This window comes from Pithys albifrons, chromosome 8 (genome assembly GCF_047495875.1).
Source record: "Pithys albifrons albifrons isolate INPA30051 chromosome 8, PitAlb_v1, whole genome shotgun sequence".
Lineage (NCBI taxonomy): Eukaryota > Metazoa > Chordata > Aves > Passeriformes > Thamnophilidae > Pithys > Pithys albifrons.
In genome coordinates this window covers 14,096,940-14,112,823 of record NC_092465.1, presented here as the reverse complement: position 1 = coordinate 14,112,823, position 15,884 = coordinate 14,096,940, and the positions used below count along the sequence as shown (strand labels likewise).

At 37.4% G+C, this 15,884-nt stretch overlaps 1 protein-coding gene across 1 annotated transcript in view; it reads right to left on the bottom strand.

Annotated features, from left to right (window-relative positions):
• Positions 1-15,884, bottom strand: part of CNTNAP5 (contactin associated protein family member 5) — a 286,664-nt gene that overhangs the window by 51,967 nt on the left and 218,813 nt on the right. The window contains exon 14 of the mRNA XM_071562346.1: positions 1,641-1,797. Coding sequence (XP_071418447.1) covers positions 1,641-1,797 — 157 coding nt within the window. The remainder of the gene's footprint in view (positions 1-1,640; positions 1,798-15,884) is intronic.

The window sequence follows — 15,884 nt, the reverse complement described above, 5'->3', positions numbered from 1 at the left end:
GTTTTGAGATTTCTCCTTCTCTCCTTAAGATGTTTGAAACGTGTCTGCTTGCACAAAATCATTGGGTGCGAGGGTAAAATGCAGATAAAGACCCACAGCATAATTTACTCAGGTCTCATTTCCTCAATAGACTCTGCTGAAACAATACAAATCTGCATTTAGCTTTTGCCTTGCATTGGTTTGTATGACCTAGTGGTGCAATCCTGCAATCTCAGACTGCAACTCCAATCTCTGCCAGCATAACAACCTGCTCTGCTTGAGTAGTAGCTCACTGAAAAATGGAATGTGGATAATGAAAAGAGCCAAGCACTAGTAAAAACAGATGCTCCTAATGCTCGTGTGTAAAGCTCGTCAAAAGCGCATCTGATAAACAAACACTAAAGAAAAGATAGATTAACATGCACAGCCAGGCTATTCTATACAAATCACATTCATAAGCCAACATTTACATAAAAATCTTCCTGAAGAAATCCCCTTACAGCTATAATTTTTGAAAGCGAATAGTGACTCCAGGGAAATAGAGAGTCCAAACAACTAATCACACTGTCTGGAAATCAAGCAACCAAAAAAGCCCAACACTTACAGTGACAAGTAATTTCTGATTTTATTGGTTTTTACTTTTCAAGACCCCTTACAGCTCCTTTCTATTCATTTTAAGTGAAGGTTTCACAGGGATAATTTTAAAACTATTTCAAACACAGTAGCCGAAGACAGCAAGACATTTCTTATATACTTCCATTATTCATAATTTCTGAACTACTCAAGGTTAAAATATCTCTTTTTTTAAGAGAAAGGGCAGTAGTTCATATCAATGAGTGGTCCAGAAGTGAGTGAAATGAGGTTTTCACATGTATGCTCATTGTTTCAAATTGTACTTGCAACAACACTCATCTGGTATTTTGGTCCCCTCAAACGCAATTAGGAATTAATTAGAAAGTTCACCAACTAGCTCTTGGGTTTGTCTCGAGGTGCAGAAAATGAGAGAAGATAGTGATGCGACCTTCCCAAATTCATGCAGCATCAGAGCATGACAGAGATCAAAACCCAGGAAAGGCTTTGAATATTTGTACTGTAACTAAAACTTCCTATGGAGACTGAACCAAAACCTGCAGAAGCCAAAGCAAGTCTTCCCATTTACTTTAAAAAGCTTAGGATGCAATGTAAAAGAAAGTTAAGCCACACAGAGATAAAGTGTTTCATAAGAAAAATACTATTCTCTTCAATAGAACAAATTTCTTGTTTAGCTGTACCTGAATTTTGCTGTCTATCCCTGAATTTTCTGCTCTGATGCATGCCTATGAACCAAGCTCCTAGAACCTTTATTCACGCAATGCTCCAACTGAATCAAAATTTTTAAACAAATAAAATTACTTGATTCAGCATTCAACAAGGAAGATTTTTTTTGAAGACCACCCATCCCAGCAACCTGCTTCAGCCATATATGTTGCATCTGGTTTGTAAAGAAATTTAAGATGAAATCAGAATTCCAAATTCTAGTCTGCCTTTCATTCTTATCTGATTATATTTAAGCCATTAAGTTTTCCTGAACTGTGAATCAGGAAAAGATTTAAGCCTTCCTGCCCTACTTCTATCTCCAGCTCTTCCCACAGATACTGCCACACACATGTTAAAATTATTACCATTCTTCTCTATCTGCGTCACAGTTGCAAAAATATCTCATATCCAGACAACTTTCTTCCAGTCCACATGCACATTGTTGAATGCCCGGAAGAGATCCTCCCCAGTAAAGGTGCTTTTCATTGGCACGGCCAACCCACCAAGCAAATGGCATTCCATCTGGATGAAAGGGAAAAACGGGGGGAAAGAGAGAGAGAGAGAGAGAAAGAGAATTTGATAAGCAGATTGGATTCTCCTGAGACTAAAAAAGGAGAGTGGAAGTGGACATGTCAGATAATACAGAAAGAAAAGAGGCAAACTACAAAGTAACAAACCACAAACTTTGCCCAAGTTTCGTTTTACAGAACACCTGTCGAAAAAACAGCAGTTCTATTGTAATCCCATTTGGAGGAACAGATGTTTTCCCCATACGGCAACATCATTTGTGTTGCCAATCATTCATGAGAAACTTGACACCTTTCATCTGCAAAGACTTTTGACATGTGAACCCAACACCACTGTCTGCATCACTGTCTGCATCCAGTGGTTTTGTGTGACACGAGGGGGAGGATCTGATCCATGATAGTGACTGAAAACAGTTCTCCTGTCACGACTCACACTGGACAGTTGTCTTGTACCATGCAGTATTGGCCAAGGACCTTTTGCAAAGTCAACAAGTTTTGAAGAAGACTTTAGCTCTTAGACTGGAAGTTCTTACCTTAAGGCTTACATATAAAGAACAAAAATATTGAGAAATAACATACAAACTGATCTATCAACTATGGGTTCAACACAGTTCCTCTCAAAACTAAAACCAAAATTTCTATCAGTTTCCAAGGGAGCAGGACTAGTGCTTTCCATGAGTGGAATTTGCATATGCAAAGCTCCGTAAGACATTAAAGCAGGTAGGACATAAGTGGGAAAAATTATTTCCCTGCTTGGGAATCAATTTCTCTCCGTGAAGCTATTTTCTACCTACCTGAGCTCTAAGATCTATGCATTTATATAAACAGAGATAGTTTTGGGACTTTTTAATTTCAGAATCTGTCATGTATCAAGAATTAAGTATAAATAGTCAGATACAGTAAGCAGAATCAATGTAATGAAATTCACAGATTAACATTTTCAACTACTGACTTTGTCTTTCAGCTCAGATAACTTTTTCATTGAATCCTTAATCCTTAAATCAAGAAATGTAATCAATTATACCTACAGGTAGACGGCAAAATTTAGAAAAATTGCCATATCAAGACTTGTTGATCAAAGGAGCTTAGAAAAAGAAACTGCACTGCTAATGTAGAAAGATGCATCATTTTATTCTTCCTCTTTAGTAACATTGTTACTAGGGAGTATTTCTCCTTATATAAAGCAAAGTCTGAACTATGAAATGCAATCACAGATAACTGTAGCGTGTGAGGGACTAATTAAAATGAGTTTTAGAATCACTTGGCAAAATTAATTCATGTTTATTTTCCTTCTAAGCTTAGACTGCTGAACTGTAAATTCATGAAAAAAGGAAAATAAAAATAGGAAGAGCAACTCCATCCTCATGATACCAACAATTAAGACATGATGAATTTGACCAATACCCAGAGGTACTCATTAGAAAAACACAATTCAAGAGCATCTAAGGATTCATCTTACAAAAATGTACACACTCATTTTGGGCTTTCATATTGTTATCAACACATTTTTGATTTCTTTCTTTTCTATACAGCTGATTTCTGTGCAGAAATTGATTGTTGGAGCTAGTAAAACAGTTCTATACTATATTAATGGGAAATTACTTGGTAAAGCTTGGAATAGTAATGTTAATTGAATAAAAGGGTGATTTGTCTAGGAGTAGAAATAGATATTATACAGAAGTGCTTAATCTAATTTTAAAACTGCCCATTCTGAAAAAAATATTTAGATAAATATTTCAGGCCAACAGCAAATAATGGTATTCATTAATCAAATACAATCTGTGTCAGACTCTTCAGGCAGAAGTCATTATATACTTAAACATAACAGTGAAGTAAGCAATCATTCACATAAATTAAGGATAAGCAGTTTTCTGACATCTTTTTCAGATCTGTTGTTATTTCTTTTATTGAACAATACCAGGCAAACACATGCACATTCTGACTTATGATATAGACTGGGGAAGTGGTAGAAGCACCACAGTGTGAATCATTTACAACTAAATTAAATACAGTGCTAAAAACTGGAGCATTCAGCATTATAAGGAACAATCTTAGATTATCAAGGGAACAAATATAAAAAAGTGTGTTTTCCAAAATTCTCTTTATTAGGCAGATTTCTGCCACCCTTTTCTCAAGATGAGCAAATTTTGCTCCATAACTAGTCCCTTGGAAATCAATTGTATTATTAAGGAAAATTATATCCTGATTCTTCAAAATGGTTTTCGATGTGCTCAGTTTTTTAACACATGAGAAATCACAGCAGTATTCAACAATCTGCAGAGCTTAGGAATTCTGAAAAATATATTGTATGTCATATACTTGTAATGTTGAAGTAAAGCAATACTTCACTAGCAATGCCCAATAATCTATCTTAGCGTTCTTTCCAGAAAGTTTACTTCATTATACCTTAGGAGAGCTGGAGGATGTCATCCAGTAAGACTGAGTTTGGCCAACTTCTGTTCATTAAGATTCTTTCCTATAAGCCTGTATACTTCTTGCAATACTTTCACTTTTGTAATCATGGTATTATCATTTTTTCAAAGCATTATCAATTTCTTCGCCATCTCAAAATGAATTAACTTCCCTTATGTGGTGAAGTCACAGACCAAATCAATGACATTAATCAAGGATTTAACTTCACCCCATGTTCTGGTTACAGCAGCTGGTACCAGTTTATCATTATGTGGCTGTAACCAAAACTATGCATTCTACACTCTCTAGGTAATTTCTGATGAACTGTTAATAATGGATTGTCTGCAGCAGCTGCCCAGGGCACACCTGACACCTCAGGCTACAAGCTGGGTGTTAAAGACACAGGAATGTTTCTGTCTTCACACAAATGACTCAGCTGTGATTACTCCCCTCCAAGGAGGCATTAGCACCTTCACACTCGGCCTGAGGGGTCATGTCTTCTAATAGGCCATTAGGGACTGGCACAACAGGCAATTGGAATGACGTAGACCATCAAAGATTCCAAAAATATCCCATGACTTACAGAGTTAAATCACCCGTTGCAAAACTCCCCACCCTGGGGGAGGTACTGGCCATTGCCACTGGAACTTGAGCATATATAATCTTGGTATTTTGGGACTTGGGGTACCACTCGTTGGATCCAGAGGAGGATCAGCATCTCAACAGGACTGTGACTGTCACTCTCGATAAGATTGCAACCATCAACCTCATCAACAGGTTTTCCTTTCTGTTTACTTTGTATTCAAGAGGACCACATGGTGCTCAGCACAGAGGCTAACAAACACCATTCGCTTTGTATTCCAGGGTGCTGGGTTATACATTTGATTTTTGTGCATTTTTCTCTGTATTACTATATTTATTGTAATCTTTTTAGTAAATTGTAACTCTGACTTGTATTCTCTCTTGGGTCAGGTTCATTTCTCCCACCGGTTTACCTTTAAACCAGCAAGCCTCATAACCTTGTGCTTACACAGGTCAGTAGAATTCTACTTTAAAATTCCTAATCTAAGAAGTCCATTTATGACAAGTACTATTAATATTTTATTCTGTGCCTGCATTGTACTTAGTAAATTGTATTTAGTAAAATAGGTTGTTAAAAGCCTACTGCACAACTAGAAGTATGCTTTTTCATGCATTTTTGTCTATTTATAACCATTTGAAAAATCTCCTTTAAAAACCCTTTTTAAGGTTTTTTTTTTTGAACTCCATAGTATGGTTTTGAAGGAGAACATGTGTAAAAAAATATCCCAAACCAAGCAAAACAAAAGAGCCTCAAGTGGCTGAATTCACCAGTAACAGAACCGAGACCACTTTTTTTCAATATATCCCTTCTGTACTACTTAAGCTGCCTTTGGAAGGTTTTAATTTTGATGACAAAATCTTCAAAAAAGGCATTTTTTCTTTGTTTTATTTCCTGCTGAGGACAATCACTCTTTCAATGTTGTTGTTGTCTGGAAGCCTCTACAAACAGCTGTGATATTTACACAACTGTTTTCATGATAATTTAATACTGTATTGAATAAAAAAACTGAACAAGCAGACTGAATACTGTGTCAAACTAAATACTGCTACTCGTTCATGCTGCCAGGCACAGATTGCAAAAGTAAACTTGCTAACTAAGGAGTACCATCTTTAGTTGATCACCTTGATGCTTCCTTCTACCTATCTCCATAGGCTGGTTCTTTATGGTCTAGTCAACAGCTGTGTATGTGTATCCAAAGAGCCAAGTAAGACTCTGGAAACCCTGACATATACAATACTGCCATACATATGGACAAGAACTCAGTGTTCATCCAGCAAGGCAGAGAGTAAGCTCCTGCCAGGTGTCAGTTTTTCAGTAGATCCTCAGTATCTACTCTATCAATGTGCTCAACTAAATTGTTCATTGTTAGTGCTCTGTAGAAAATCTGGCACAGACTGTACAGCTCACAAGCACAGAGGCTGAGGACTGTGAAGAGGATAGCAGACACATGGAAATGATTCCCAAAGACCCTTAGAAGGAGATGCAGATTGAGATCAAATTCACCTGCACTGCGTATCTGCCTCTTAATTTGTAGTGACAAAAATGGCTGAACATGCATCCGATGTCTTTCGACCAGCTTACAAGAAAATATTTGTTTTCTTAAACCTCCTCTTTACTGACTCTCTTTTATTTATAGAATACTTCTTCTGTATTAGGAGGCATTAACACTATTAGAAATACAAGTTATTTTTAAAGGTGCAAGAATTTTTTCAAAAGTTATTTGATAGGCACTCAAAAAGCTAAAGGAAAGACAGAAGCAGCATATTCAAACAGCATTTAGGACTGAATCACTACGTGTATAGATTCCAAACAACGTTTGTGGACTCAGTTTGTCTTTATATAGGCAGAAAGTCTTAGTATTGCCTTCTATGTTTATACAGCATGAGTTAAAACAAAGACATGCATTTTTAAAAGTATTGTGTTTAAAATATTTGTCCAGATTTGCCTGTATCGTTTGCCAGGTTGTTCTTGATATTGCCACGAACAAAAATCTGTGAAAAAAAATGGAAATATAACAAGATAAACTGGATGCCAGGTTAAACTCCTGTGCTGTATAAACCTGAAGTCTGACACAGCACTTACATGTCGCTAATACAGTCAAAGGTTTTGGAGTTCTCATGTTACTGAAACAGGTCAGTTAAAGGTCTTTCTCACCACCACATCAAGTCAACTTATTTGTATTTGTCTCTTGAAACACTGAAACCATATTATACTGAAACAACCTTCTCTTGGAAATATTTAAGTTCTCTTTTTCCTTCCTAATGCAAACCAAGTTAGGCAGAACTAAATTTGCTGGATCTTGCATCTATAAATTTTACTGATGAAAATGCAGATTAATTCACATCTACGCTGTTTTCTCTTAGAAGGAAAGATTCACATATCAACTGGTAGTGAAAATTAGGAAAACACCCACTGTAGAATTGCATAGAGCAATCAAACCCAATTCTTTGAAACTGCACTCACAAAACATAAAATATCTGTTTGCACTAACTACTCCAACAATACCAAATCCTGCAAATGGCTCACCTCATACACTGAACAGTATTTGAAAAATGTAGTTAGCACTTTTTATATACATATATCTGTATATGCACACATATATGAGGCAATTTTCAACCTGAATAACTGAATTCAGAGACCTATCCAGAGCACAAATTATGATCTTAGCTAACCAATTTTAAAAGGCTCTTGAATAAATGGAGAAAGGGAAAACTGTGACTTAATACCTTTTGCAAGGGTTTATCAAGATCTTATTTACTCATGTGTAGTTTTTTATATTATAACATTTTCATAGCTTTTTCTTCTAGAATTTTTAACATTAAATTGGCATAAAACCAAATTCTTCCTCTTTGGTCTTTCAACAGGAAAAAAAATACAATTGGATAAATCTGTGAAAAAGTGTTTATAATAATTCTGGACAAAAAAAGTGGACAAATTGAAGAAATATTCCATATTTAGTGGAAAACACAAAATAAATGCATTCTTAGAGGCTGTTCAGTGAAGAAGTCTGTGGCATTAATGACTCAGAATCTGTATTGGTTTAAACAACAGCTCACACTGCTGGGAAAATACGCTAATAACACAAAACAGGGTGAACTCAGCCTGTGCTACACATTCTTTGAAGTGGATGCTGAGATACAACAGTGAAAAAAAGTTGCTCCTTGGTTTACACCCCTCAGCAAGAGTCTCGTGGCTCTGCCCTGCCAATTATAGAAGCAATACCCATCCTCTGAGATGGTGTGGTAGGCTCTCTGCATTTCATAAACAACCCTGTTTGTAAATCAAGATCAGGTTATCTTGGGAAAAATCATTTCTGTAATATAGAGCAGGTTAAAAAATGAGAATCCTCAATGACATGGTTCCTTTGAACATTATTTACTCAGTAAGCCATCAAGTCACCCAGCTGTTTTTGTACCAAACTATTCTCTGCTTCCACATGTCTCTTCTTAGTACAGCCATAATGACTGACTAATACTTTCCATCCTTTGAATTAAAACTTTCTCCATGGCAATTGTGCCGGCTTTATATTTCTTTTTCTTTCTTAAAACTGTAACCCACATATCACTGCTCTAATTTTCAGAGATTGCAAACATGGTTGTTTTGGAAATCGCAGTAGGTCCAACACTGAAGAGAGACAATCACCTTCTGTACTGAGCAGCAAAGATACCATCCACTGTTACTAAGATTTTTCACTGAATTTGACTACAATTTCTGGTCAGGTCCTTGAATCCTTATTTAGAGCAGCTATCCAAAGTAAAGTAGTCCTGCTAATGCCAGTGGTCATTTCCCCAGGGCAAGATCTAATTAATCACAAAGTCTAGCCCTCATCCTAAATTTACTTTGTTAAGCGTGGTTAGGAAAAGGGAAAAAAAGGCAGTATTTTGCTGACATTTTGTTTCTTGTTATTCAGCTTTGCTGCCAAGGTGCATGCACTGCTTTCATGGAGTCACAGGCTGAAGTAATTGCTTAAAAAAAATAAAGAAAACCCATAAGCTCTACTCCTGAAAACAAAACTAAACAAAACCCCCCAAAAACATGTAGTAGCATTTGTCTGCTTCTCTTAAGCAGAGAAACCACTCTCCCTCTGGAGCAGCTGTTATCACAGTGTGCTCTGTACTTCCTGTAGTTGTTGAGATATTCTCACTGATGAGAATGGGCAGAAAGAAGGTAAACAAACATGGACCTTTGCTTCTTGCAGATTTAACAGGAGGCTAATGAGCAGAACTGCTGAGCTGCAAGGACAGAGTTATGCAATCACACACTTACAGTGCTTCAGTAAAAGCAAAATCTTTATCAACCCTTTGAGAGACAGATTTGAGGATGGGAATAAGGATTTCAAACCCAAAATTTTATGCCTCGTGAATGTCTCTGTTGAAGGCCAAAGAAGGCTGAAAATATTATGAGTACTTGCATTCTCCTCTGCAAGCTCAGGCTGGGCTGTTTTCTCAATAATTTTCTGGTCAAGTGACAAGTTTCCTGAAAGATGCAAGTGGGACTTCAGCCAGTAACAGAAACTGTGTGACCAGCTGAAGGGATGCAGGTTAGAAAGAACAACAAACAAACAACTCAAAAACAAAAATGCAGAGAAGATTACAGTTTTTACAGACAAATAACAAAAGAGAAAATAGCAGCTTTGAATCTCCAGCAGTTTTGCTGAAATAAAAAAATTCTCGTTTCCTCTATCTTCTGCATTCCAGCTCATCTTCACTTTGAAACTGTCCCTCTTGCTTTCAACTCTTTTTTTCTCTTTCTCATTCCCTTTTTCCTTTTCCATTTTCTCTATTTAGCCTAATTTTTCTAGGTAACTTCAGATAAATAAGCCTGGTATTGCTTTAACTGATAGGCCTATGACATGGATGCATGTCCTGTCACATCCTTACTCTGTATGGGACCAGAAACCCATCAGCTCCCTAGATTCAATTACAAGTGAATAATTACTATGAATAAGCCGCAGTGGACTTCAACATGACCCTGCCTGGGCCAGAGGAGCAGGTCCTGCTCAGCAGATGTCTGGACTTTTTTTCATAGGTTGCAAGTATAGCCAGAAAGAATAACTCCAATAAGATGAAGCCATCATTTCTTGCCCTCACATTGCTCAATCAGCTCCTATGTGATCATTCTCATCCTCATTCACCAGTACCCTCTCACCCATTTCCACTGAAAGGTCGTCTTGTGATGTGGCTCATTACAGCGCCTAGGAAATGATCTCTTAATCAGTTCTTCTGCATAAGAATAAAAATAATGGGAGTAAGCAGTAGCGGGTGCTGAATTAATGAACTAATAAACAGAAGATAATGTTATTCCAGTTCTTGTGAAAATACCACAGGATAGTGAAGGATCATATGTAATTTTGGGGTTCTCTGCACTTGCCGAAGACTAGCACTCCTCAGTGGCTCTCTAGGCCTGAGGAAGACAACAAGAGTGAGATTTACAGCCACCCTGCATGCAACTAGTAATACAGCCCACTCTCTCAATGTCCTACTGAATCTTACCCACATTATCTTATGAGCTAACTGGTTGAGGTGCCCACATGGAATAGAGGAAAGCCTGGAAAAGATGAGTGAGTTTATGAGTTTAGACAGATCATATGCTCTTTCTCAGAGCTTTCTTTTTAAAGCATTTTATAATGGATGTGAAAGGGCTAGAGGGTAAGGAGAGAGTACAGAACTAAAGCACTTTATAAAATACTGCAAGGTGAGAGTAGTAGTTTATCACAGCAGTTTTTGTTCTTAAATGCTATTTAAGTTTTCATAGATGAAAGCAATTTCAGAGCATAGAAATAAGATTGCAAAGGACAGAGGGGAGTAGATGAAGCATCAAAGACTGTGAATGGTGCAGCAATGCATGAACCAATCATTTCACCACAAGAAAACTTGCTATTCAAGGAATGAAGTGAGAAAACAACTTTTACAGAACGGTAAAACTACATTATAAGTAACTGTACCAGGAAAGACTTCCAGGAAGAAATACTTTGTAGCTCATTGTTTTACTATTATTTTCCAGGAATAATAAAGGCCAGATCCAGCAACTGGTATTAAAAGCATCCAGCTCCAGAGAAATCTGGGTAGTCATGCTGATTTGCACTGACTCAGCATCAGGCTGTTCACAGGAAGACAGAATGGTTGAGGCTGGAGAGGACCTCTGCAGATCGTTTTGTGCAGCCCACTAATTCAAACTGCTCTGAAACAGATTCAGGACGTAGAAATTCCTTAGATAAACCCTGTGGCTGTCACTGGGACAGGCCAAAGCACCATCTGCAGGTATGCAGCAAATGAAATACAGGCCTGAAGGATCTATTTTCAAAGGGGGTAAGAAAGAAAAGTTAATTATATATTTGATCCATTTATTCTTGAGTTTATCATTGCAACAGCTCAAGACCTTGGGGTACACAGAGTAACAGAGGGACCCTACCTGCAGCACTTTGCATCTCATGCACTCAATGTGGTGCAACAATGGAGCTGTACAGCAAAGCCTCCAGCTCTGCACAGCTCCCAGGTTCAGGTACTCTCACCTGCCTACCAGACTGAGCCTTTTACCCAGAAAGCCCCAAAAAATCTAGGCTGACAAGCTGGCCTAATAGCAGTCTGAAAGTCAAGACATAACTAAGACCAGGTTGCTTGTTTATAAACACAAGACAGCTGGAGTAAGGTTGAGTGGAATTAATATAAGGATTAATCCAATTCTTGCAGGAAACCATGGATGGCTTGCTGGACCATGCCCAGGATTAAATGCAACTTGATAAAACAAGAAAAGAAAATAGATAAAATAGGGACATTTGGGACATTTAATAGAAGACTAGATAAGTTACAGAAAAACACGCTGTGGCAAGCAATCTTTGCTTGGTCCTTTGGGAGGAACTACATACACTAATAACAGTTCTTCTCTCCCCCTTTATTTTGAAGTGTCTGAGTAAAAATGGAATTACCTTACTCAACAGAAATGTTTCCTATATATGCAGTTTTAACTACAAGCATTAATAACAAGAAAAGGATCCTTATTATTACTTTTTTCACCCCTGCTAACATTCCACCAATACAGTCACTAGTGACTGAAATGGACTGTCTTCAGATTTGACAACCCTCCACAAAAAACAGATTAATTTTGTTCCCATTGCACTTGCAATGGCAGCTTCTAGGAATAATAAAAACTAGATTCAGATATAGAGAATCTTTATTAGCAATATTGATTCACAAAGCAATAAGAACACACCTTGTCCTTCAGCTCCCAGGTTAACACAGCATGGCTGACAGTTAGTGAATAAAATCTATTTACACAGAGTGAATCTGACCAGAAAGTCATTAGGACAATGTCATTTCCACAGTGTGCTTTTTTGAAGTGCAACCACTAACTGATTCCTGTAAGGTTCTGATAATAACTGAATTTCATGGCTTAGAATGATCTTAAAGAAATCAGAAAATATAATCAGTAAATATGCTGAATTTCTGAACTGGAATAAAAATATTAAAAATAGTCTTAGTAGAACATAAATTAAAAGAGATAATAACATATTGCTAATCACTTTGAAGCTGCAATCCCTAATTAAATAAATAAAAGGATTTTCTTAAAACTGGTAATAGCACTCTCAGATATTATTGGGATGCTGTTTTCCTTTTGGAAAAAATCCTTTGGGAAATGAGATCACATCTCAAATTCCCTGTAAAATTATTTTGGCAAATGAACATCTTTGGTAAGAAGGAAATCCAGTTCCAATCCCCATGCAGTTCTAGATAAAAAGCCATCGGGCTTTTTTATTATTATTTCTTGTTTTGGGGGCTTTTTATTGGCAAAAAAGGAGTATATTTCAATTCATACCAATCAGCTGTAAAAGTCCTGTGCATAGAATGCATTTTATTTCCTGTCCTCTACAAGACAAGCATTGTAAACAACCACAAAATGACACCAACACCCAGAAAAGAGTTTAGAGAGTAATACAGGCACATGTCTGAGTCTTGCACTAATTATGAACCAGAAGGGCAGCATGGATAAGCACAGTGTAAACCACACTCTAAGCCTCTCTTCCTACACTTTTGTCACATCCTTACTGAATTGAAATCCCACAGGGCAAGCTGAACTGGATTATTTTTTGCTCCTAAAATGTGTTAGTTGGAAAAAGTTGCACTTACTATGGTCATAAAGTCCAGCAGAGCAGTGGAGAAAATCCAGTTTTATGTTCTTTGTCAAAAAAACCCCAAACCAAACCCAACCAACAAACAACTTGTTGAACTACATTCCAGTATCTCTGAGAGGCTACAAGCGTTACTGTAACTCATTAAATTTCTTTATAGTCTGATGTGTTACAACACGCTACAGAGCAATGGTAAATAAATAAATGCTGATTTGACACTGCTTTCAGCTGCAGAGCAATTCTGCTTTCCTCAGTGTTATAATTAATGTTAGTGGTTAATGCCTTAAGTGGTGGAATTGGAAACTCAGCTACAATAAAGAAATGTAGTCAAATTTCAACTTAAGAATATACCCAAACTGCATCATGATATTAGTTCAGCTGTCCCTGTCTCAGACTGCAATTACAGTTCTGTTGGTCAGAGCAGCAGGGGCACCATTTGTCATCCTAAGGAAGGCTGGAGTGCTGTGAAATTGGGCACTTTGGAAAAATGCAGCTGTAGCAGAACATATGTATAAGCAAGACCATGAAATGAACTGGCTTCAACCCAGCACGTAAAGAGAAAAACAAGAGAATGCAAATGAAAAAATTAATAGAACACTATACTCAGAAGATGTTCCTACTGATATATCCTGAACAGTCTTAAAGGTCAGCATGACAACAATCTGTCTTCTCTGTGGAATTACTTCATCAATTTTCAGCTCTTTTCTTCACCCTGTTAGCAACAGGTTTACATCTTTCAAATAGATCTTTTATTTAGTTTTTCCTATTTAATTGGTCTCTGGTTCCTGTATATCTCTCTATACAACTGTAACAAACATGGGTGTGTATTTGCATTCCTGCACAGACTGTACTGAATATGAATGATAGAATATAAATGGCTCAGCTATACTCTGTACCTCGACTGACACTAACAGATACTATTATTTAGCTGAAGACAGTTTTCTGCTCCTGAAGCTGAAGGAAGAACTCAGCTGTAACTTTACCACTGCAATGAATACTGGAATGGGCAGAGGCTACAAAAGAATGAGAACCATGGAATCATGAGAAGCCCTAGTCCTCCTTCTCTTTCCAAAAGCAGAACAGGCCTATTTTTCTTACGTATTTAACGGTGAGAGAAAGAACCAGCACTGGAGCCATTCCATCAATCTACAAGCTTCATGAAGTAAGAATCAAGATCTTCACACACAGCATAACTCTCTACCACAGGCCTTTCATCACAGCTGATAAGACAAACCTTTCTGTGGACTGAATCAAGGCTGTGAATCAAAAGTCTGCAAGATCATCACACACATCACCATCTTTCTTTCCAGCAATAAGGCTTCTTATCTGAGTGTACCCTCCTCAAGCCAAGCATAATCCACTACAAATCCTGTCAAGTACTGGTTTGGAGAGATGTAGGCATCTCTACCAGGAAGTGGTGCTTGAGTGGAAACAATACAACTGAGGCAGGTAAGTCTCAGTGTGGTGTAGGATTTTGACAAGGTATATCTTAATATATGTCATTAGAGTCCTTCAGCAGCTATGCAAAAAGTAACTGGCTCAATCACTTCCATTTCACTCTCTACATTATTTGCCTGCTCTTTTCAAGACATGGAGGTCCAGCAGGGCAGGCATCAGAGGAAATTAAATCATAGCCAAGCTCAGATTAAGACTTGTATTTAAAATAGGAATCCTTGAGCAGCAAATTTCTTCTAAAAAGTTATCAGAGCTCCTGCCTCCAACCTCTTCTCTCTACATATATGCCTGCATGAGTATGTACACCTCCATAATAATGGAAGCTTTTCCACTCAGATTTATGCTAAGGAATTAATAAATACAAGTTACACATTTATGGTTGTAATCCACTCCTAAGGTTTATGCTTTTTCTCCCATCTGAAGAGCAGAACAAATGCAAAGGCAAACATTATCTTGATTTATGCTTCCTTACAGGACAGATTGTGGAAAAAATCAGCAATAAGCAACCTCTTGTAAAGAAATGTGACAACTTCCCTTCAATCTTCTATCCCTCCCCTCCTCTCCCCTCATCTCTGTGGTTTTTTCTTCCCTAAATCAAATAACATTTTGCAATGTTGATGCTGTTCTGTGTATTTTCTTTCATCCACATTCAACTGGTCAAGATAAGTTGCAGATGCCCAGAGATTTAGGTAAGAGGTATTGGTATTATTATGTAAATTCAGAGATACAGAAACCTGATGTTTGTAAATGATGCTACCTTCTAACACAGAAAGAAATGTCTTTTTGTCTGAATTTAGGTTTCTTTTCTCTTCTACATGGTGAGTAAAGGTTTGAACCATACAGCTTCACTTTTCCATGAAATACATAAATGATTCCCAAACAGCTGGCCTACTTAACACTGCTATGTAAACATCTGTTCACATTCATGCATGCAAATAAGAACATCAGCTAGCAAGTCTCTTAGGCTCAGATTAGTCTTTATCAAGGAGGCCGATGATGGTGTGAAGTGGGAGTAAAGAGAAGTCTTGAGCTTGTTTTGGAAAATTGATCCTTGGAGAAAAGATGGATGACGAAGAATACCAAAAAAACCCAAATACATGCAGAGAACAAAACTTTTCAGTACGTTTGCTTTAATGGAAGTTTTCTCTCCTGTCTCTTTGTGGTAGTTTCCTACTTCTAGTAGTTTAACAGCTTATTTTATAAATGGACTTTGTATCAAATTTTTATATCCTTTTATTGAAACCATCCTTTCTTTGAAACTGCCAGGGTCCTGGACCTGCTCCTGATGAACTAAATGGGATTCCTGACATTGACATGAATGGAAACAGGACCAAGCCAGCAGTATGCCTCATTAGATACACATTCTATAGCACCTGCTAAAATTGTGCTGAACTCTCCCTTTCAAGCAAATAAAGCAGGTAAACTCAAAGGCCATGAAATGTCACTATTGCATTTCGGCACTTAAACTGAGGTATCTGATGAATTAGCCATCTTCTTGTCAGGCATC